The following is a 21595-nucleotide window of genomic DNA, read 5'->3' as shown; positions in this document are numbered from 1 at the left end:
GACTCTCTTCTTCACTTCTCTTAAACGCATCACTGATCACAGTGCGAGTAATAAATCAATATATCAGGAGCTCCTTTTTTTTTCTCTCTCTCTCTCTCTTTATCCTCCTTCAGCCAGCTTATAATTACCCGATCACGTGACAGCGTCTGTGCACTCTCACCAGCAGGTGGAGATGATGCATTCCTCGGACTTTTATGAATCGCTGCTTCGGGGTCGTGTAGAGGCGGAGTTTTTCTGCTGCCGTAGACGCGCAGGCGGCGGGCTGCAGGCAGAGGGCAGCAGGCAGGGTTTAGCTCATCCCTGACTGGATCACAGGACCAGCATCATCATCCTCCCTGGCAAGGGCAACCTCTCCATAAGACATCAACAAGAAGAAGACGAAAAAGCATCAAATTTTGAAGGGAAGCAGCAAGATGCTGGCCTGCACAGAGCTCATTACCATGTGTCTTCAGTCTGCCAAGCACGAACACTTGAGAAAGCGGCAGGAGCTTGACCACAAGCACAATCAAGGGATCTCATTATTTCAGGATGTAAGTACATAGTGTGTTTTTATATTTGGAAGATTTTTTTTTAAAGAAACACATATGTCATTTCTTAATAATACATCTTTTTTTAAAACGTATTTTTCTCAGTAGTCTTGTGTGTGATTGCATTTGAACGTGTTCTGCTCGTGTCCACCTTCTGGGGGTCGTTTAACAAAAGCGCAGGATGAGTAATCCACTGTTCTTCATTCTTCTCTTTGGTTCATACTGAGTTAATGCCAGTCTACTATTCACGTGTGAGTTTGGCAGCAGCACTATTATGTAAGAAAGGTGAATGCATGCACATCATTGCGTCAATTACAAAACACAGGTATCCCGGACGAAGCAATCTGACATATTTTCTTTGATGGGACTGACCTTTTACCTGCTAAGAAATGCAGTGCAGCCTTTTTATTTCAAATTTCTAACAAAATATTAAGGGTCATGCACTAGATCAAATATGTTATTACTGCATGATATGATTTTCCCCTCACTCTGAAAATAATAATAAAAATGCCTTTCACAAGTAAAAAGATCCTACATTTTTAATTCTTAACTCTGTAAATTACAATATCCTACTACATAAATGTGCCCCAACAAAGAAATGCTTTGTGTTTTGTGCCACAATGACTCCGTAGTTAGCCACAAATAAGAAGACAGCGAATTAGCAGCATAATTTCCCAGTGTTAGACTTTCTGACAGCAGGCTGCAAATTAAATTCACTTTCCTCAAGGCAGATCATTGGCCAGCAACGGGGAAATCAGACTGCAGCGAGTGCACAATTGGTTTAAACGCAGTTAGCGGCCATTCTCTCGAGCCAGCACTGCGTTACCTCTAAGTAGGCGTTTTCTTTAATGAACCCAGTATGAGAGATAATAACAGAGACATGGGACTCAGCAATTCTGAAATGAAAATCTAAGACAGTGGCAGAAGTAAAGCTTTCAGTGGGGAAAAGGCGGTTAAAGCCTGCATTAACACACACCTGTGTTAACTTGCATTAACAAAAGTATTAGTGATTAGATTTGGCTCACTTGAAATTACACTTCATTGAGACTAAGCATTAAAATAACTGCTCAAATCAGTGCCCAGATGTGTTTCCAGGTGGCTGTCAAGTGGTGGGCATTGCTAATGTTGAGGCTTATGAATGACATGTATTCTAGTTGTAGGAAATAAGAGTTGGATCTCATTTTAAAGCATCTTTTCTCTGTTTACTGTCATGATCTCTATACATCCCTGCTCCAAATAGCATGTCATTGACCTGCAGTGAGTCCCCTCTTTTTATTTACTGTCTTCCACACAAATAATTAATGCTGTTACACACACTTACATCTGTAGTAAGAGATCCTGTAAGCTTTTCCTTATTTTCTGCCATGTTAATATACTTGATTACTACTCCAGGCATGTATGTTCATAATTAACATGGACAAACATTTGAATCATGAGGTCATGAGGTGCAGAATCAAGATCCACTACGGATTATTTTGAAGGTTTAATAATGCATGGCTAAAAGAAAATGTCAGAAATTAGCGTAATATGTTACTTTTAATATGCTTTTCATTTTCTGCACAGTCACTTCACAGCTCCGTTTGGTTTCAGGGAGCTTTTTGGGTTTTTTACCATTTGTCTATTTAATTAGATACACTGAAGGACTCGGTTTAACAGACTCAGACTTCAATCTTTCACATTCCCAAGTTTTCTCTTTTTTAGTCTTTTTGATATAATAATTATTTTCAGTGCCGTCCGTGTAATGGATGGCATAGAGATAAGAAGATGTAGCTCTCTGTAGTTTATTAAGGACTCACTGTGACTTACCAGCTTACCGCAGTGACTGATTTTTTTTTAACTGAGTAGCATCCATGCTGCTACTTTTAGAATGTCTTCATTGGCTCTGTGGGATAACAACACCACCATCGACTCCACCAGCCTCCCACAGAAGGGCCGTAAATCTTAGCTCTTGTACTTCATCAGACCTGTATTCAAGTCCTTATGCCATCTTAGCTTTATCACAAGTAACCCTTTAGCCAGTCAGCTAATGACATGTCATCATTAGTGAACATCAGGTCTGTATTATGCTTTGTCCCTGTTACATTAATGTTTTGATGTAAGGCACTACAGTGTACCTATCGATGAAAACACAATGTAACAACATGATTTTGTTGGTATTACACTCAACAATAATAAATGCAAATGCATGATTTGTAGTCGGGTTCAAGCATTGTCCTTATGTGGTCACTGGATTGAATCGTGAGTACAGTTTTTGTTGTGTACATGCTGTGCAAAAGTCTTGAGACATCCCTCATTTTTAAATATTTTCCTGCCAATGAGCCAGACCTTCTTGTAACTTTTTAAACGTGGTGTTGAGCAAAATTTCTCCTGGTTTTTCAGTCCAGTCCTTGTACCCAACATTTTTCAGAGGAATTTAGTTTGTTTGTTTTTTAAGTCACCCAGCACTGACCTGTGACTCATTTAAGCATATAAAAGGCACCCTGCTCAAGGCATGAACCAGTCCTGTGTCTACACATAACAGACAGCTTAGCATAGGACATATTTTTAATTCCATCTATAAGCATTTTGTTCCATTTTCTTTGGTTTTGATCTAAAGAAAATGCTTCAGATGCAGTCTGGAAGTTGGCAAAAACCATCAATCTGATTGGCAACATTTTTAGTACAAAGTATACATGTATTTTATTATACTCATTAGAAAAGCCAAATCTGATTTATTTTTACACAAATATCTCTGGAAAGCCTTTAAAACGCCTGCCTCCGTCCCTTCTTTTAAAAAAACTGTTTTGAAAATCGGCACATAACTAGGAAGTCAGATATTTGCAAGGCTTTTTTATCACCCCTACAGTTCTACTGGACTTTTTTTGTGTAACAAAGAAAAAGCATCTCTGAGTCTATATATCCTCCACTAAATATTCAGAGCTGCAAAATCAATATTGTTTCTGCCACTTCAGAAAACTCAATTCAGTCCAGTTCTCTGTTTATATTGCAGCCATTCACAACAACAGTGCCCTCAAGACACCTTATATTGTAAGGTCAAGATCCTAGAATATTAGAAAGAAACCCCAACAACCACACTTCCCCCATACGAGCAAGCGTTTGGTGACAGTGGGAAGGAAAAACTCCCTTTTAGCAGGAAGAAACCTCTGGTACAAGCATGCTCAGGGAGTAGCTGCCATACCCGATTGGGGTGAGGAGAAAAGGAGAGAGCATAGGGAGACAGAATTTTATACAATATTTTATACAATTTTATGCAATTTTATATAGATGACATAATTTATTATGTAGCTGGGTCCTCTCATGATCTGGCCATTGCAAATCTACAGCCTGCTTTTGCTCAAATTCAGAAATCTCTTATCACACATAAACATGATTTTAAGTCTGATTCAAAATAAATGCAAGATATTGCCGTAAACTATCCAGCACACACCATGTCCAAACCCTTCATGGTCATACAGTTGAAACTGTTGATTGTTAGAAACACTTAGGACTCTGGCTGGCTAGCTTGATGTCGATTGTAAACTGCAGCTGGTTTGACCTTTGTTTACCTTCTGCTACAGTGCCTGGAGGAAGCTTATAGGGGAGAGCTGCCATTTTTTTAATATCCACCCTTTTCCCCTGTTTTTCCTTGGGTGATAGGAAGTTGAAGTGTAGTCTTTTTGTTTGGCTAAGTTTCGCTTTAAGTTAGAGCTGTTTTGTTTGTTGTGTTGGCCTTGGGTCTCCCTGAAGCTAAGTACTGTATGCTTGATGCTTCCCTCTGTTAACCTCTCAGCAGTAAAACGTTTCAAACTGACCTCTTTCCACTTTTATGTTACCTCTCCTCACCCCCTAGACCTTTTTCGGGGATGTACCAAAGATTGCCTGCTGACTGATTATCTGCTCTGTGACTGAATTTTAAAAACAGCTCTTTCAAAGCCTGGAGATCTATTCCTGAAGGCTACGAGAAAGCTTGTCTAAGAGAGTTTAGGGTATATTGATTATTATTAATGGTGGTCATACCAAATATTGCTTTTCAAGCTATTAGAACTCTGCACTCTGTGTTTTCCTTGTATGTTGTATTTCCATGTGTGGTTGCACACATTTCAATGCTAAAAAAAAAGAAGTGACGCTTGGGACTTTTGCACAGTACAGTGTGTCTTCAATGGAGGAGGGATTCTGTTTAAATGCTCGATGTCAGCAGAGTGTATTGAAGCCTTCACACTCCGATGTGCTTGAAAAGTGACAGCTGGATGCAGCTTCACCACTCCAGTGTAATGATGCGGTTAATCCGTCAGACACTGGACTCTATTGATCCACACACGGTAACTGATTAGCAAAAAAAGATTTGGTGTTATTGATGATAAGGCTTTAGATAAGAAGGATTACTATTCATGGTATAAATAGTGACTATAAAGGAGTGTTGCTTCTGCAGTCTTTTCACAAAACTGTAAGCATGACAGCCCCTGCGGAGGAAAAAAAAGCATGAAAGGTTTCACTCTGAAACTCCTCTGGGCGCCACACAAATGTCAGTATTGCATTTCCTGAGATATTTCGTGTCTCTTTTGTTATTGAAATGAGGAAATTACATCTCCCCTTAAACATTTTGCTGCTCATACAGAAAGAGAAGAATGGGCTAAGTTTCATCTCACACAAATAAATTGCCTCATACATCTTTAACTTCTCACTGGATGGCTTCAAAATACAAAAATCCTTGTGTCGGTTAATGTCAGCCTAGTGCTACACATCTCAATTGCCCGTGTTAAAATATTGTGCTTGCGGACCTTAACACCTAATCACAACTTTTCTCTTTTCTTGCAGATTTTACGCCGTGCAGACAAAAACGGTGAGTAAGCAAAATGCAAATCTAATTGGATTGAACGGTTAATTAAAAGTCAATTAAAATTTTGTTGAAGGATGTAACTTTGGTGGCTTCGTTCAGACAGTGGCCTTGGTGGAACTTATTCTTCCATTTAATCATTTAATTGTATCGCCATCCTTGTGAGATGCAGAGGATTTGAATAACTGGGGTCAGGGCATTTTTATTTATTTTTTGGTTTTGTGATGGGATTGGATTTGACAGGATGAACTCCTACAGTTCACCCTAAAGGCATTGTTCATATCAGTGCATTGCCAGCACCACTGCTCATCTCAGTGATAGTCATGGATATAAATAACACATATTGTGAGGTAATGCATATGCAAATGATCTAACTATAGAAAAACTGTTGCTTTGGCTGGTTCTGCTCTCCTTTGTAGAAAACACATCTTAACTTCGAGTGGTGCAAACTCACCTGAGAATTGCAATAAATGTGAATTCAATGTTTTCTCTGCGTAAACGTGTCCCTGTTTCGCTTGATTAAAGCGATGCAGTTTCACCTCTTTACTTCAAAGGGAATTTGCTACATCAATGTCTCCTAGGAGAACGCAGAGAATTTAGTGTTGCTTGAAAAACACAGCTGACAAACAGGGAAATGTTTCTGTTCTCAATTTTGTATTCATGCGCTGCATCTTCATTTAATGGAATGTAAAATGCAAAAGTGTTGAGTTATTAATGCGTGTAGAGTATCTACGGACTCTGATCGCTTCCCTCCGGAGGACGTTGAACGTGTTGCGTAAGAGCAGGATTAATGATGCAACGTGCCGCCATGAGCAGAGGTTTTCCGGGGTGCCCCACAGCTCGTGTGAAGATACTGAGATGTGAAAACAGCCCTTCAGTTTGTGAATTATAAATTGGCACATAAAAGATGAATTTTTTTCTTTGGGTCTGTTATGAAAATAGAAATAAAGGGCGGGTGGATTTTTCTTCTTTGAGGCTGAGTGTTAGGTGATAATAAGTGAAGAGCATAGCAGCTGGAAGGCAGCAAAGGTGGGAGCGTACAGTAAGGTCCATAATTTGTTGGACAGAGACCTAATTTTTGTAGTTCTTCTGTTCACTACCAGAGTTAATTACAAATAAAATATTCAATATGTGAAGTGCAGACTTTAAGCTTCTATTCAAGGGGTTGAACAAGAAATATGCATCAATTATTTGGGAACTGCAGCCAATTTAATGCACAATCCCCCATGTCCAGAGGCTCATGGAGGAGTTTCATGACATAATGTCGTAAGTGTCTTTTCACTGTAACTAACTAGACTTAAACTTCTAGAAAAACCTGCACAGTTCTGGAAAAAAAATCTTTAGACAGAAGAAACCAAGGTTAACTCGTACCAGAATGATAAAGAAAGAGCTCATGAAGCATACCACACCATCTGTCAAATACGGTGTAGGCAATGTTATGGTGTGGTGTGAATGACTGCCAGTGGATCACTGGCGTTAAGTGACGATGTAGCTGCTGATAGAAGTAGCAGGATGAACTGTGAAGTGTACAGGGCTATACTCTCCTCAGATTCCTTCATTCAAATGTTGTAAAACTGATCATTCAGCTCTTCACAGTCCAAAAGGATAACAACCCAAAAGCATACTGCAAAAGCAACCAAAGAGTTTCTCAAGAAAAAGAAATGGGATATACTTCAAAGGCAGAGTCAGTTCAGTTCAGTTATCAAATACAAAATGAATACAGAGAGACCCAAACACAAGCAGCAACTACAGGCTGCTGCAGTACAGACCTAGCAGAGTATGTCAAGGGAAGAAACACAGCATTTGATGATGTCCATGGTATGTGATGACAGTCAGGCAGTCATTCTCTGCGAGGCTTTTTCATCCTAGTTATAAAATCAGCCCTTAAATTCAAAATTAGCATGTTCAATTAGTTTAGACCCTCCAAAAATAGGGGACTGTGAATAAAAATAACTGCAATTCTTAAAAGTAAATGCAAAACCCCGTTAAACACCTTGAATTAAAGCTGAATGTCTGCACTTAAATATATGAATTAAAATTCACTGTGCTAGTGCAACTACAAAAATTCTGCCTTTTTTTTCTTCAGAAAATGATGTTAATGAGCATAAAAATGTACAGTGCTGTGACAGCATTTTGTGACGGTTCAGGTCTGCTCCTCGTGGTTTGTGTTTTCAGCCTGACATGCCCCGGCGCTCACACTCTTTGTAGAAAGAACGAAAACTTTGCAGCATTCTTGTGTTCGTTATCTTCATTTTGCAGCTAAACTCTGCTTGGCTCTTATTTCCTCAAACTCACTGAGCTGTGCACTGAAGAGGAAAGTGCCGCCTTCCAATCAGTGCTGAGTAGGCTGCCATGATATACTTCTTGTACTGTGGATTTTAATGAGGGCTGTCTGCCAGCCCACTACACTCCTCTTTGCTATTGTAATCAGGAATTACATTTTTAATAGACCAAAAATGCAACTGCACAAATATGAAGTAGATGCTAAATGCTTTTAATCTACAGGCTGTTTGCTGAGATTCACTTTTATCACCAGGAAAAAAACAATAACAGGCATGAAAAGCACAAATCAGCAATTAGGTCTGGAGATGAAAAAACAAATCAACTCATGGAGATGTGCTCTATATGATGAGGTGTATTCTGAACCCAGGGATTTTTCTCTACGCTTCTTTTCATTCATTTTTCCTTTTGTTGTTGATTTGTTCTTTTTGTATTTCAAAACCAAGTTTCAAATGCATTTTGTAGATTAAAAAAAATATGAAAAAGGCTGATATCTGAGGTGCCAAGGGCAGCAGAATTGCAGGGATGTGCAAAAGTGAGGCCGCGCTCGCTGTATCGCTACATCACCTTTGTCATCTTGTTCAGTTTGTGAGATGCAAATGTGGTCAAAAATCACTATCAACAAATTCAATAAACTAGTAGGTCTGCAATTAACTATCAGTTTGTCTATTTAGTAATAAATGACCAATAATTCATAGTCTAAAGATATCATAAACCCGCTGTTGTTGGCATTGTTTGGCATTCATGGTTGGAAATGAACTTTGGGAAATATTGCTGCGCATTCATTTTTCCACTCCTCTGCTGATTGGTAATCGATTTCATTCATACACTTGCTCTTTGAGGCAACACATACAGGATGTTTTTATCTCCGGCCTGTTCTCACCTCTGCTTTTCAACTGAATCGCACCGATGGGCTTCATGAACTTTTAGCAGTGCTGCAGTCTTAGCCCTTTTAGGTTCAGGATTTCCTCAAGGGAAGTGTTCCTGGAAAGAAATGCTCTTCAGTACGGGGGCGATCGTGTCGTTTAGGTTGCAGTTAGAGCTGCAGTTTTAGTCAGTGTGAAGTGAGACCATTAAAGCCAGCGAGCTGCTTTGCCTCTGTCGTGAGATTTTGCAACTGTCTTAGTAGCTCTTTAAATTTCCCTGTGGAGGTGTTTATTGACATTAGTTTGTCGAAAAGCCCTGGAATAAACTGACGCAAAACAGGAATAGTTTTTAATAAAATCTCTGTCTGAGAGGTGACATTAGCCAGCTTTAACTAACAGTGGAATGAAGACACATTACAACAAAGTCACGTTCATGATGAGATAGATCCACCCTAAACGGTGTGAAAAAGTGTTGCACGAGCTTCATAATAAAATAACTCACAGTATTCTCTTGAGAGGAAATTTGGCTGCTCTCATAGTGTGCAGCCTCAGAGAAAGACGTTTGTGTTGTGCATTAGTGCAATGCACCGCTGTGCATTTTGTGCACGCTCCTGGGTGTTATGGAGGAAAATATGCAGACTGCTGTCATAGCCTGCTATGTTTTTATGTTGAATTTACAGCATGTATTTATAGTTTGAGAAATGCATGCATGTACATTTAGAATATCTGTAATTATAAAGTCTATTTTGTAGTCGTTTTTTAAATTATCAAACACCTGAAGGTGTCACTGATATGATCAACTAATATTATTCCAGATGCACCAATCCAGTGCTTTCTCCCATCCTTTCCTTTGATTATTATCCTTTTTGGGGGGGACAACCAAAAGAGCTATCAGTTATAATTACTTAATATCTTTAGATCTCATTTTTGCCCATTAAATAGTGAAACTGAGCGCAGGTCAGGAGTCCTGTAGATGAAGTACATGAATATACTCTATTAGTTTGCTAGATAAACACTGCAGATAGCAGGAGATCAGCCGTTATACCACTGCCGCTTTGATCTTTAAAGCTGCACTTGCATAATGCGCCATCTGAACTGCACTGCACTCGGCCGCCTTAATGTGGTGTGAATCTCAAACCCAAAGCAACTCCGATGGAGAAGGCTGGAGAGTGAGTCAGAGGTGCAACAGATTGTGTTTACTCCCACATCTTGTGGAGATTTTTTTTTTTTTTTAAACAGGGAAAGTTTGAGAAATTCACTGCGATTCTTTCTCCTTTAATAGCTTCATCTTCCAGCTGGCGTTTATTTAGCCACACTGCAACAAATGTTCAGTGATGATACATTTTGCTGGGAGGACTTTCCCACAAGTGGATCGTGTCCAGAATTATCCACAGCGCGAGCTGATGCGAAGTCAAAATATGACATGATTTACTTCTGGCTCAGGGCTGTGAGCAAGGGCTGGCGTGTGGGTCTCTGAAGGTTTCAGCGCCTACAGAAAGAAGTTGGTGGTGGCGTGTTTGTGAGCTCTGCGTTTACCTCTTGTTACTGGTTAGGTCTGGACCCTGCAAGCTGTGCGGCACAAGGCATCAGATGCTGAACATGTTGGTATCAGACTGGTTACAAACTGTGCTCATGTGATGATTGTCCAGAAACTGGAGTGATGGAAATGAACTGTTGCAGAACTTGAAACAGCGGGTACATTGGCTTGCCAATTTTCTTCTCTCGTTTCAGTGAAGAAATCAGACGGTGTTAATAGTCAACTTTTGAACAGAAAATCTGGTGCTCAGTTAGATTATTATTACTCTGCAGAGTTGGAATCCAGCTCTTATCAGTATTAAAAGAATGATGATTTATTGTAACAATGGTTAAGGGGAAGTTTTACCATCTTTTTAGGGTTACATTACAGTAAACCAAGACAGAATTTAGGACTAGGGTGGTTCATCAGAAGTATTTTTTTTGCAGTAACACCTCTGAGTTCATCAGTAATGTGTTTGCATCACAGAGACAAAGTGTCTTTGTTCCTTTACACTCGATTATGGGCAAACTCTTCATTCAGATGCTGAAACACTGAGGCTTCAGCTAGGTGTAACTTTCACAAGCATCTCTCCTTTCAGATGATGGGAAGCTGAACTTGGAGGAGTTCCAGTCATATTTCACCGATGGCATCCTCACTGATGAGCAGATGCAGGAGCTGTATTACTCCATCGACAGGCAGCAGACAGAGTAAGCTGATCTTCCTTTTGGATGTCCTCCAATTCTGCTGCCATCTGTAGCCTGGCAGTGAAATGTCAATACTGCGCTTCAAATAATATGATGCTAATATTTCATAAAGCCTTAATTCTTGCGAGAAAGCCAGAGGGCTTGCAGCAGCCTGCTTGATTAGCTCATTAGCAAAGATATGTCTGTAAGATATATAAACATTCACCTGTAAAATGCCTGTTGGTATAAAAACACCCAAGAAACCTTTTTTTGTGTCTGACAGAACAATAGTGATGGAAGCTCTGTGCTGTTGGCATCACTTATATGCCAACCAATCACAGTGAAGACATTTCAGGTGGTTTAATCTATGCTACTCAACCTCATTGCTATACTGTTAGCAAGAGGGTTGCACAGCATCGCAATGAAATGCTAAATTATCAAATTTATAACAAATTATAACAAAACAAAATGTTTTATAAGGTTACACAATCAGATAACCATTCATGAAAGGTGACTGAAGGAGATAACAGCTTTTTCTGTTTTCAGTATAGTTGCGAATCTATGGAAAGCTATATATAAATATGAGGAGTATTTTGCTTTATTCCTGGTGTTTTTATAACATTTACTAACAGTGGGCAGTTAATCTATTTTTGTTCAGTATTAATTATCTTAGATTGTCAGAATCTACAGGTATGTTTATCGTGTCTGTGGTTAAGAGATGATTAAGAGGAGTAGTGATTTTGCGCAAACTGTAAGAGTCACACACCGAGGGCTTTTAAACTAAGCATCTTAAGTGAGGTGTCACCATGTTTACACTCTGTGCCAAAGCTCCAACTGCTCACCAAGATGGTAACCAGAACCATTCAACAAAAACAGTTGGTCCTTCAAAAAGCTTCCTGTAGAGTATGTGTCTGTCTCAGTAGAAGAAACAACAGAAAGAAGATAGTTACCTTAAGTCAGTCAGTGGGGATCATCCCCTTTGCAGTATAGGCCAAGCCTCGTAACTGCTTATCCAGCTAGAGTTTTGGAGGTTGTATCTCTTCTCCACCCGGCATTGGGCAAGAGGTGGCTAACTCCATGTATAGAATGTATAAGATGCCAGCGCATCAAAGGACTTGCACACGATGAGACCAACTACTATTTGAATTAACATCAGCTCCTACCATACTTTACAATGTAGGAAGAAGTCAGAGTACCTGGAGTGAACTCAGGCGAATAGGAAAAACATGCAAACTCCATTAAAAAAGAGTCTTTGTGGTCTTTGACAGGAAGAGTTGAGGCCTTAGCGTGATAGACAAGTTTCATTAACATGGTTCTTTTGTCTCTTTGTGACTCCCTCACAGCAACCTGGACATAGACAAACTCTCCGGTAACTATCTTTTATTTATTTTATTTTACCGACTTTACTTTAAAATTCATGTGTGTGTATCATGAACGGGGGAAGTTTTGATGCTTTTAGCTGTTGATGTTGGTCTGATAGTGACAATAACTCAAAGATGTGTGTGCATCAGTGTTGCTGACTGATTTGTTGCCAGATACTGATCCTCTTGTGAAAAGCACTACTTGTGTTGTGCTAGTCCAACACGAACCAGATTATAATAAGTAACAGGTCTTCTCCCATTCCAGAGTACTTCACTCCACACCTGGGAGAATACGTCAACGTCCTGTCTGCTCTGGAAAAGCTGAATGTGGCCATTCTGAAGGCCATGGATAAAACTAAAGAGGTTGGTTATGGTTCCTTTCACCCCTGTGCTGTGTGGATTTTTGCATGCCAAGACATATAAACAGCACAATATCTTTCCAGTAATCCATAAGCATCCTCGATCCTTTGATGTGTTAAAACTTTCCTGTTACTGTCTCAGCTGTCAGTTTAAAACGCTGCCACAGTCTTTGCGATCAGTGTGCTGTTGCAGTGAATATTTCCCATCGTGAGTGACTCTGACAGTACATTTTCAAACATGAGCTCAAAGACCTTTAAAAGATGCTTTCTCTTACAAGGCTTGATAAACATGGCAGCTGTTGCTGTTGTAAACCACCTGGGTAACTAACCAGCAAGGTGGGAGTAAAGCAGTTTTCATGCAACCTCAACATTTAGACCTCATTTGCAGATGGTCAAATTAGAGTTGGTGGACTTATTAAAGATGGCCACACAGATGAATATATAAATATTAATGATGTAAAGAACTGAATCCATGATACTTGTTTCCTGTTACAACACATCACAAAGGTGCTCTGTTGGGTTGAGAGCTGGTGACTGTCAAGCTCTCAGGTAAATCAGCTGTTTCTGAAATAGCCTGTCTGGCACCAATAATTATGCTATAATCAAAGTCACTTTACTCGCCTTTTTCTCCATTTTGATGCTCGCTTTGCATCAGAATGCATGCCTAAATGCAGCGAGTTGCATGCATGTGATTATCTGGTTAAATATTTGCAATAATGAACAGTTGAACGGCGTATCTAATAAAGTGGCCGGTGCCGTACATATATTACTATGGCTGAAATGTCTAACTAGTATAAAACAGAAAGTAAAGCTGAGGCTGATGGGAATATTAATGTGTGCACTTATTTGTGCAGACAGCTGGAGGCACACAGAGAAAATCTATCAAGCAAATACCAGCAGGAGGTAAAGGAAGTGAAGGACCAGCTCAGGCATAGGGACGGTAAAATACAGGAACTGGTGCATGAGAAGGAGCGTCTCTCTGCCAGGCTCACTGAAAGGCTTTGATGGCAAAATGCAGCTCTCAGGAGGAGAACCTCTGAAAAGAGATAGCAGAGAGAGAAAATGTGGTGCAGAAGAATGGAGCTAAGACTAAATACAGCCTAAATAAATAAAAAAGAAGAAGGTGGAAGGAGACGGTCTACAAAAAAATGAAGCGACAAAATAAAAATCTGAAATAGGAAAATCGACAAGTGAGGAATGGAAGGAAAGATCTGCAATGAGAATATGATGGACCATCAAGATAATGAATGTCAGGAAAAGATGCTGAAGCAAGTGCAGAAATACTGGAGGCGGAGAAGACACATATGGAGGAGGCAAAGAAAGAAATGGCAGAGGCAAATCACATATGCTACTGTGACCTGGATTTTACAAATTGAAGGGCAGTAAGTTTAAATAAAAAACAACATCCTTGACACATGATTGGCTCAGATGGCTTAAATGACAGTTTTAAAATGGCTAAAATAATCAATTTAATTATGAAAACATGCAATGAGTTGTAAACTAACTAATTAACAGAGCACACAGGCAAAGATACTGTGAAACAGTTAAATATGAATTATAATGCTTGCTGTGTGTTCATCCACCTGTTTAGGTTTTTTACAAACACATCAGTGAGCTGCAGCATTAAAATGCACATTATTTCTTCATTGTTTTTGTTTTGAACACCATTATTTCATATCTAGCAACCAGTACGGCATTATATTGGCTCATTCACATCCTTCTACCCCAAAGTAGAATGTTGCCTTCAGATAAAGAGAAACAGTATCTCACAGAAACAGTAGCCTTGGACTGTGAAGCATGCTAATTAGAGCGTTATAAAATCTTATTTTGAGACCTGCTCGGGCAGAATAGCACGCTTAATATTGCAAGAGATGTAGTGGGGATTTAATTGTCCTGCCCTGACAAGTAGGGCTGTAATCCTGTTGTGTTAGGCGGGCACACTGGAGAACAGCATCAGAGAACTTCCACTAAGACTTAATCGATAGCTTAGCTCAGTCTGTACTGATCTCGAGTAGCCCTTTATGTTAAGCCGACTGGTGAATATTTATTTTGTATTTGGCAAACGATGAGAATCAGGTGGAGTATAAATGGATGTGGACTCAGACTTATAATGAGGCTGCTTTCTGCAGTTACAGGAGGTTATTTTCACTGGAGCTTCTGCAGTGACTGATGACTGTGCTTGGGCAGTAGTGGAGTGTAGATGACAGTAACTAAGGCTGACAAACCCCGCAGCTGTCCAACTGACGTGACGTCGCGCAAATGCACCACAACCACATGACTGCATTTCTTTCTTTTGCTCTTCCTCTTTCAGTATCCAGGTTTATTATTCACTCGGGAGGATATTCGGCTTTCTCTCTCTCTACATCTCTCATCTTCAGCACAGCCTTGCTTTCTGGCTTTTCATCTCTCTTCTCTTCGCATCACACGTGCTTATAGCTCATGCATTTTTCATATTTCAAGTTGGTCAAAAAGCTTTCTTTTCCCTGAAAAGGTGAGGCGTTTTTCAGCCCTCCCTACAACGAGGGTTACTTAATAAATTGCTACACCAAACATATTACTAATTGTACAGCTATTTTTATCATTTTTACCATCTCCTGGGGTGAAAAGAACACATCCACTGTGGCGTTGCAGCTCATCTGTCTGCTCATCAAAAAGAAAAAACAAAAAAAAAGACAGAGGTTACTTGTGCAGCACAGCTCGTCTTCTGCCGATAAATCACGCGTACAGAAACAGGGATTTGAACAAGACTGGCCAACATTTATCACGTCTCGCTGTCACTTCTCCTGAACTCAATTTGGAAACGGCACAGTGCGATGGTCAGTGTGTTGAGGGTCATTGTGTTCAAAAAGTGAGCTTGAAAAGATTTATAAATTTCTAAAATGCAGCAGACACTGCCCTGAAGCTCACAGTGCTCAGAGAGATGTCTGAAAATCAGCCCCAGGCTACATTATTGGTGAGATAGCTGCAAAGCAACACATCCCACTATATGTTGTTGTTGGCTAAATGATGTTTTCATATTACTCAGCACGGATCTGGTTTGTCATAGAAACACAGCTCTCACACTAAACTGGCTCAGTGGTGGGTGAGAGCTTATTAATCATTTAAAAACATAGTTGCAAAAAAAATCCCCAAACGCTGCTTTTGGCTGCTTCTTTTTCACAAGCGATCGTTACAGCGTGTAGCTCCATATATTTGCAGATTTCTACACTGGATACACTTCCTGACACAAATCTTTTAGGGGTTTGCAAACTGGGGAGCTTTTGCTTGTTCAGCGAATGTGTAACCACTAAAATTTGGAGCCACTGACTGAGAGAGTTAGAGTGGACTAATTGATCGAGTAGTGCTGCGTGAAACTCGGCACAGATTAACGCAGATTCCTCTGGTTACTCAGACTCATGCCATCGCCATGGTTACTCACTGCAGGGACACTTGATGAGTTGCTTCGTTGGTCTATTATCGTTTGACAGGCTAATGTAAATCTCGTCTCTCACTGTGATTGGATAAGACTTTGAATATCATGTCTCTCTGTGATGGGTAGAAATATTTCATGTGTTTTCAAGCACAGACTCAAGTCTTTCTCAGACGAATAGTTTACCCGGCAACCTATTTTTATTAGGTTATGGCCTAACCTGATAATTATGGCCAGCCACTTTATAGGGTACCCCTTTTGCCACATTATTAAGTACACCTCTTCTGACTTTATTAGGTACACCTATGGCCTATTTTCTTGCATTCACTGCTGCCACTTTTACTAAGTGCATGTGTGGCCACTTTATTAGGTAGCGCTGTGGCCTAATAAAATTGCCGGACAATTTTTGAGATGCTTTCTCCCTTCAGCTTTTCTGGCCAAACTGTGTACCTCTAACTTTTTTAGCAGCAAGCCACAAACCACGCCCTGCAGAAAAACAGGCTCAGTGCTGTTTCTCTAGAAATTGCATTCTATAGTTAAAGAAGCAATTTTCAATGCTTACCAGTTCAGATAAAAACTGAATTGGCTGAACCAGCTATTACAACAGTGGAGCAGACCAAATAAAAAATTGTTGGACTACGGTAACAATTGTTTCACAAATGATACTTCTATCACTTCTATCACAGCTGATTCCTTTTCTTCGTTTGTATTTGAAGGAGTATCAGGGCTCGTCAGTGTTGGGTCAGTTTGTGACACGCTTCCTGCTGAGGGAAACCACCACCCAGCTGCAGTCCCTTCAGTCATCGCTGGATTGTGCTATGGAGGCTGTTCATGACCAGGGCTGCACAGGACGGAGGATAGTGAAGAAGCCCGCTGACCTGCCCATCCAGAGGATGGCCAAAAGGCCTGGTCGACGCATCCAGAAGAACATGTGTCTCTCCCCAACAGACCCTTACTCTGGCATGCTCACCACAGGTACTTTTCAGGGAAATGGGAATAGGATGCGTGAGGTCATTCTCATAAAGTTTGATTAAAAAATTAAGATTGAATCATCTCCGTGGACTGGGCTGAAGTTATGTTTCTGGTATCAGGGGTCAGTGTGGAGCCAGACAACCACTGGGGCTCCCAGATCAACCAGCTGGAGCAGCTCATAGACAAGATGGAGTGTGAGGTTTGTGTAAAGGAAGTTTTTGTCACTTTCTTCCATTTTTCAAAAGATGTGCTTGATGTCTTGTGTCATGGGTGTATTTTTAGCATTTTATTTTTGACAGCAGAATCAACTCAGAGGGAAAGCAAATAAAATGTTCCACTAAATCTTGATTTATCGGTTTGCTTTGAACCTAAGAGAACAATAAACTGTATGAAGCTAAGCTGGGTAGAGAGAGTGTAAGATGCATTAAGGCTTTGTCTGCTTTTGGGAGGATCAAAGTTCACCACAGGCTTAGCTGTTACATATAGAAATGTTGAGCACACCATTCAAGGCCTACTGTGTGTTTGCAAATCAAGAATTTTGCTTGAAGCATAAGATACTTGTTGACAGAGGAGTCAGTTTGTAGAAAGCGCAGACCCGAGCGACTCTGCACCCACAATGGAAAGCATGCATAATACATCAGCCTGAGAATACATATATACTGTGTTGGGCTCCAATCAGGGAGAACACTGATTAAATTCACAGCCAATGGTGCTTAAGTACAAAGGTTTGGAATTACTTATAGTTTGCAATAGGAAGCCATTATTTTGATTGGAGGTGTGAGAGTTCATTTAGAATTTAAATTGTCATGTGATAATATAGGTAGGACAGATGTCAGTGCTTCGGGGATGTTAAAATAGCCTGTTAACATGTTCATTTTCTTATCTTGGGTTTGCAGACAAGAATTTAGTACAAGTGAGGGCTGGAGGAGGGTTAATATGAACATGGTGATCTCTTCCTTGTGGAAGCCAATGGTTTGTGACAGGCTGTAACTGGAGGCTGAGCCATTTCTGCTGCTGGTTCTCGTTCTGCTCGTGGCTGACTGAAATATTTATGACCCCATTTTCAGAGTCCACATCTTGAACCTCTCAAAGAAGACACATTGGCAGGGACATATAAATCAGTGAGTCTAGTGTGTGCCAAATACAGATTTACTATATACACATAGATACTATATGTATATGCATGTAAAACACTGATGCCACTTTAATATTTCCGCTAGAACATACTTCTGGTCCAGAGACAAATGTCTGTGAAGGAGAGAGACGTGGAGCAGTTTCAGCAAGCTCTCAAAATCTACACAGATGCCACTACCATCCAGCCAAACAACCTGCAGTATGTCCTTTTATCTGCCTCTGTGCCGTTTGCCTCAGGATCTCTCTGTGATTTGTTGCAGCTGCTTTAAATTGCTTCAATTTCCCCAGACATGGGATAACCCCACTGCCCTCTTTTCTCTCTCTCTCTCTCCCTCTCTCACTCTGTCTCCTTTCATTTCTAGCGTGTCAGTCCAGAACTTGCCAGACAGATCATGCTTCATCATGTATGAATTTTGGCAGGACCGTCTCTCCTGGATGAGGTAGGAACTCGAGGATGTCTTTTGCGAATTTCAGTGCTCAAGTGAAATTCGATCAGCACACTGAGCTGCTCACAAACTCACTTTAAAGTGTTCCTGCCTTGTTGGGTGCAAATTGGCAGTCTCATCCTTTTCATCCCTTCTTCCTGTCAGCTACCTGCAGTCGTCCATCAGTAAGACCTTCCAGGGCTGCGTTATTGACTCGCTGGAAGAGCCAGAAATGGTCTCGACCATGCTTCTCCCAGGTACACAACAAAACAACAAATTGATTATTGCAGCTCATTGAAAGCTGCTCATTTAATAAACAGAAATCACGAATTATTTATGGCACAGTCACATTAGAGGAATTAAAAATTACTGCAACCATCTGCAATCAACTTGTGATTTTCGTCGCTTTATAGACAGGGACTAGCTCAACTGCTGTCTTCAAAGCAACTTTGTTGTGTCAAGATAGTGGGGAAAAAAAGCAAAGAGGTAGAGTCAGTCTGCAATTAAATTTGCAATTGAATGGGAACGACTTGACAGTTGCATGCAATTTGTGATAATACAGCGATTAACTGTGATAAATTGGCAGTTCTGTTTCAGTCTGTCGCTATCTACACAACCAGATGTCACATTAAAAAGAAATTAACATTAACTACTACTACAAGTCCCCTATTGCAAAGATGCATGTTGAAGATGAGTTGTTTTTATTGGTGCAGACTGACTCAGACTGATGGAAGCTTGTTGGAAATCTAGACAGCAATTATTTGCAAGCCGTTGCCAATCTGTCTGAGAGTGATTGCAGTCAGTCCAAGTTGGGCCGCAGTTGTTTGGAGACAGACGGCCTCCCTCAAGGTGACCTGATGCTGTCACCCTGTCACCCTGCAGTCTACGGTCCACTGCAAGTATTTGCAATCAGTTTCTAAATATGAAAAAAATGAAGTGCAATCACTGGGAAACCTCAGGTTTTTTCTCTAGTGTGACTGAGCCATTAATGAATCATTTTAAGAACTGATTCATGAACCAATTAAGCTTAGCAATTGATAATTATTCTTAATCGTCAATTATTCTTAGTTAAATTTTAAATCTAAAAAATAAGCACTGACTTATGTAAAAATATTGATACTTAGGTTCACATAGTTAATGCAGGCTTTCTGTCCATCAGCTTAATTCTTCTTTTTGAAGGAAATTGTAGAGTTAAGGTAATTCATGTGTAATAATATTTGTCAACAATGTATCTCATTAAGTATTGAAGTATTTGAAAGAAGTCTGATAATGATCACCATCCAACATTGTACTTCCTATTTTATTTATCCATGTTTTCCTTAAAAGAAATCTCACATAATCACTGTCTGTATCCTGCACAGGTTTAACAGAGGTGAAAACAGAGTCAATGCTACCCTTAACCGAACTGAAACAGGACTACAAATTATTACTCTGCATGTGCTGGCAGCCAATTATTTGTTAACAAGTTGGCCACGTTGTTATTGTGTTTGCAGCTTGTTTCTGCTGCCCTCCGATGGCAATAAAACCAATCATTGGTGCTTTAATATGTAAATTACCCCCATGCCATATTAGATCATGAATTGTAAGCTTCTCTTTCTGTTGCCATCGCTTATGTGTTTAGCTCGTGCCGAGGCCATAAAACACTGACGTCTAATTATTGCTTGATTTGACAGCCTCTTGGTGGATTATGAACAACAACTGATGGAGCGGAGCTGCTGTTAACCTACACCCTGAAAGCAGGAGAACAAGGCGATTGTACAATCGCGTCTTCTTCTTCTTTTTTTTGTTCGTTATTTGATATTAACTTTTTCCTAATGGCATGACCAGGATTGTTCAGCAAAGCTATGCTGCAAGGTTCTAACAAAAAAAGACGGCAGGTCAGTTAAATCAGTCCACAGTGAAACAAACCTAAACCTTGGGAAGAAAGAACTGAGGCGATGCAATGTTTTATTGTGTGATCAGGATCTGTGCTGATGGTCATTTCACAGTGCGGGCACATTTCCTGCTGCTGATTTAATAGACTAACAAATATTAAAAAAAGAGAAAAAAGAATATATTTGCATGATGTCTTATTTCTCAGTGCTAGTTTTCTTTTTTTCCACTCAAAGCTTCATATTAGAGTAGCTATAATTGTCAACAATGACCAATAACTGATCCTACCCATCAATGCTCAACACCTGTCCCTCAGTACAGATGAAAACAGACATCGTGGTAGGGTTAACCTCCCCTTTTGTTCTCTCTCTCTGGTATCGTGCTTTGCTGTCTCCCTCAAAGCTTTTGCTACCAAGCGCTCATTTTGCTTATGGTGTAGACAAGCCATTAAATAGTTAATTATCAGTCACAGTCTGCATCTAGAAATCTGATCATCTGTGTCACTCCTGCACTTTAGAAAAAAATGGACCTTATTGTGAAGAACTGATACTTATAGTAGATTGTTTATTGAAAATATAGAAATAACAGGCGTCGAGCTGCACCGAGGAGCAGTACTCTAGATATAAAACAAAAGCCATTATTTTACATTTGCAGTATGTAATCTGAAGAGTTTAATGGTACAGTACAAACAAATATAAGTTTATATTTTGAGTACAGAAATTAGGCAGGATCTGTTCTGTGTATTGAACCGTGTACAGTAATTATTGAAAGCTGTAGGTTGTAGGTAGTTGTTGTAAATCACTGGTAAATGTATATTCAGACATTCGGTACGTTACATTTTGATCATGTGAGGAACGAATGTGCTGGATCTTTCATTTGAAGTGTTTCTCATTTCCTTTGTGTAGATTGTACAGTTATGTGGATGCTATGTTTGTTTTCGGCATGAATTAAAGTTTGACATGTTGCTGACATGGAGAGAGGCGTCATTTCTTAAGGGTCAATATGCTTGTTATTGCACACTCCATGTATCGAGCACTATACATTTTTATCTCAAGGTGTCCTTCCATTGTGTTATACAGCCTAAGATGCAAATAAAAGCTTCTTCTTTGCTCTTAAAATGGAAAAAAAAAAGACTTTCAGCATTACATTTCATTAGAATTCATATGAGAAAGCCATCAAAGAAACAGGAAAAAAGAGGAAATTATTTACATTCTCCCCGCCTGAGTAAGACTGACAGACTGAAATATCTTTTAAATGTAAGCTTGTCATATCAGCAGCTAGAACCTTTGAGAAACGTCTACAAAGCAGCGGAGCAATTTCAAGCCCACCTCACACTGAAACTGGGGCAATTAGTTCATTCTTACTCTTTAAAATCCCT

The 21595-nt window shown here is 39.9% G+C and overlaps 1 protein-coding gene across 1 annotated transcript; it reads left to right on the top strand.

The window, feature by feature from the left end:
- Positions 1-219: 219 nt before the first annotated feature.
- Positions 220-21186, top strand: LOC102205811 (N-terminal EF-hand calcium-binding protein 1-like). The gene is made up of 12 exons (XM_013910798.1): positions 220-530; positions 5322-5346; positions 10601-10709; positions 12029-12054; positions 12312-12409; positions 16531-16789; positions 16906-16985; positions 17854-17907; positions 18007-18119; positions 18283-18360; positions 18511-18602; positions 20019-21186. Exons 1-12 carry the CDS (start codon positions 414-416, stop codon positions 20045-20047), a joined length of 1080 nt encoding a protein of 359 aa, XP_013766252.1. The 5' UTR covers positions 220-413; the 3' UTR covers positions 20048-21186.
- The last annotated feature ends 409 nt before the right edge of the window (positions 21187-21595 follow it).

The sequence above is a fragment of the Pundamilia nyererei genome, unplaced genomic scaffold, assembly GCF_000239375.1.
Source record: "Pundamilia nyererei isolate P.nyererei 1_Seehausen unplaced genomic scaffold, PunNye1.0 scaffold00049, whole genome shotgun sequence".
Lineage (NCBI taxonomy): Eukaryota > Metazoa > Chordata > Actinopteri > Cichliformes > Cichlidae > Pundamilia > Pundamilia nyererei.
Note: the sequence above shows the minus strand (reverse complement) of the source record. Positions and strands in the feature narration are given on the sequence as shown.

Excerpts from the sequence above, each read along its gene's own strand:
- LOC102205811 (XM_013910798.1), top strand. The coding sequence starts at position 414 with ATGCTGGCCTGCACAGAGCTCATTACCATGTGTCTTCAGTCTGCCAAG. Across the intron at positions 16,986-17,853 it reads TAGACAAGATGGAGTGTGAG|AGTCCACATCTTGAACCTCT; the intron begins GTTTGTGTAAAG and ends CCCCATTTTCAG. Across the intron at positions 18,361-18,510 it reads GACCGTCTCTCCTGGATGAG|CTACCTGCAGTCGTCCATCA; the intron begins GTAGGAACTCGA and ends TCTTCCTGTCAG.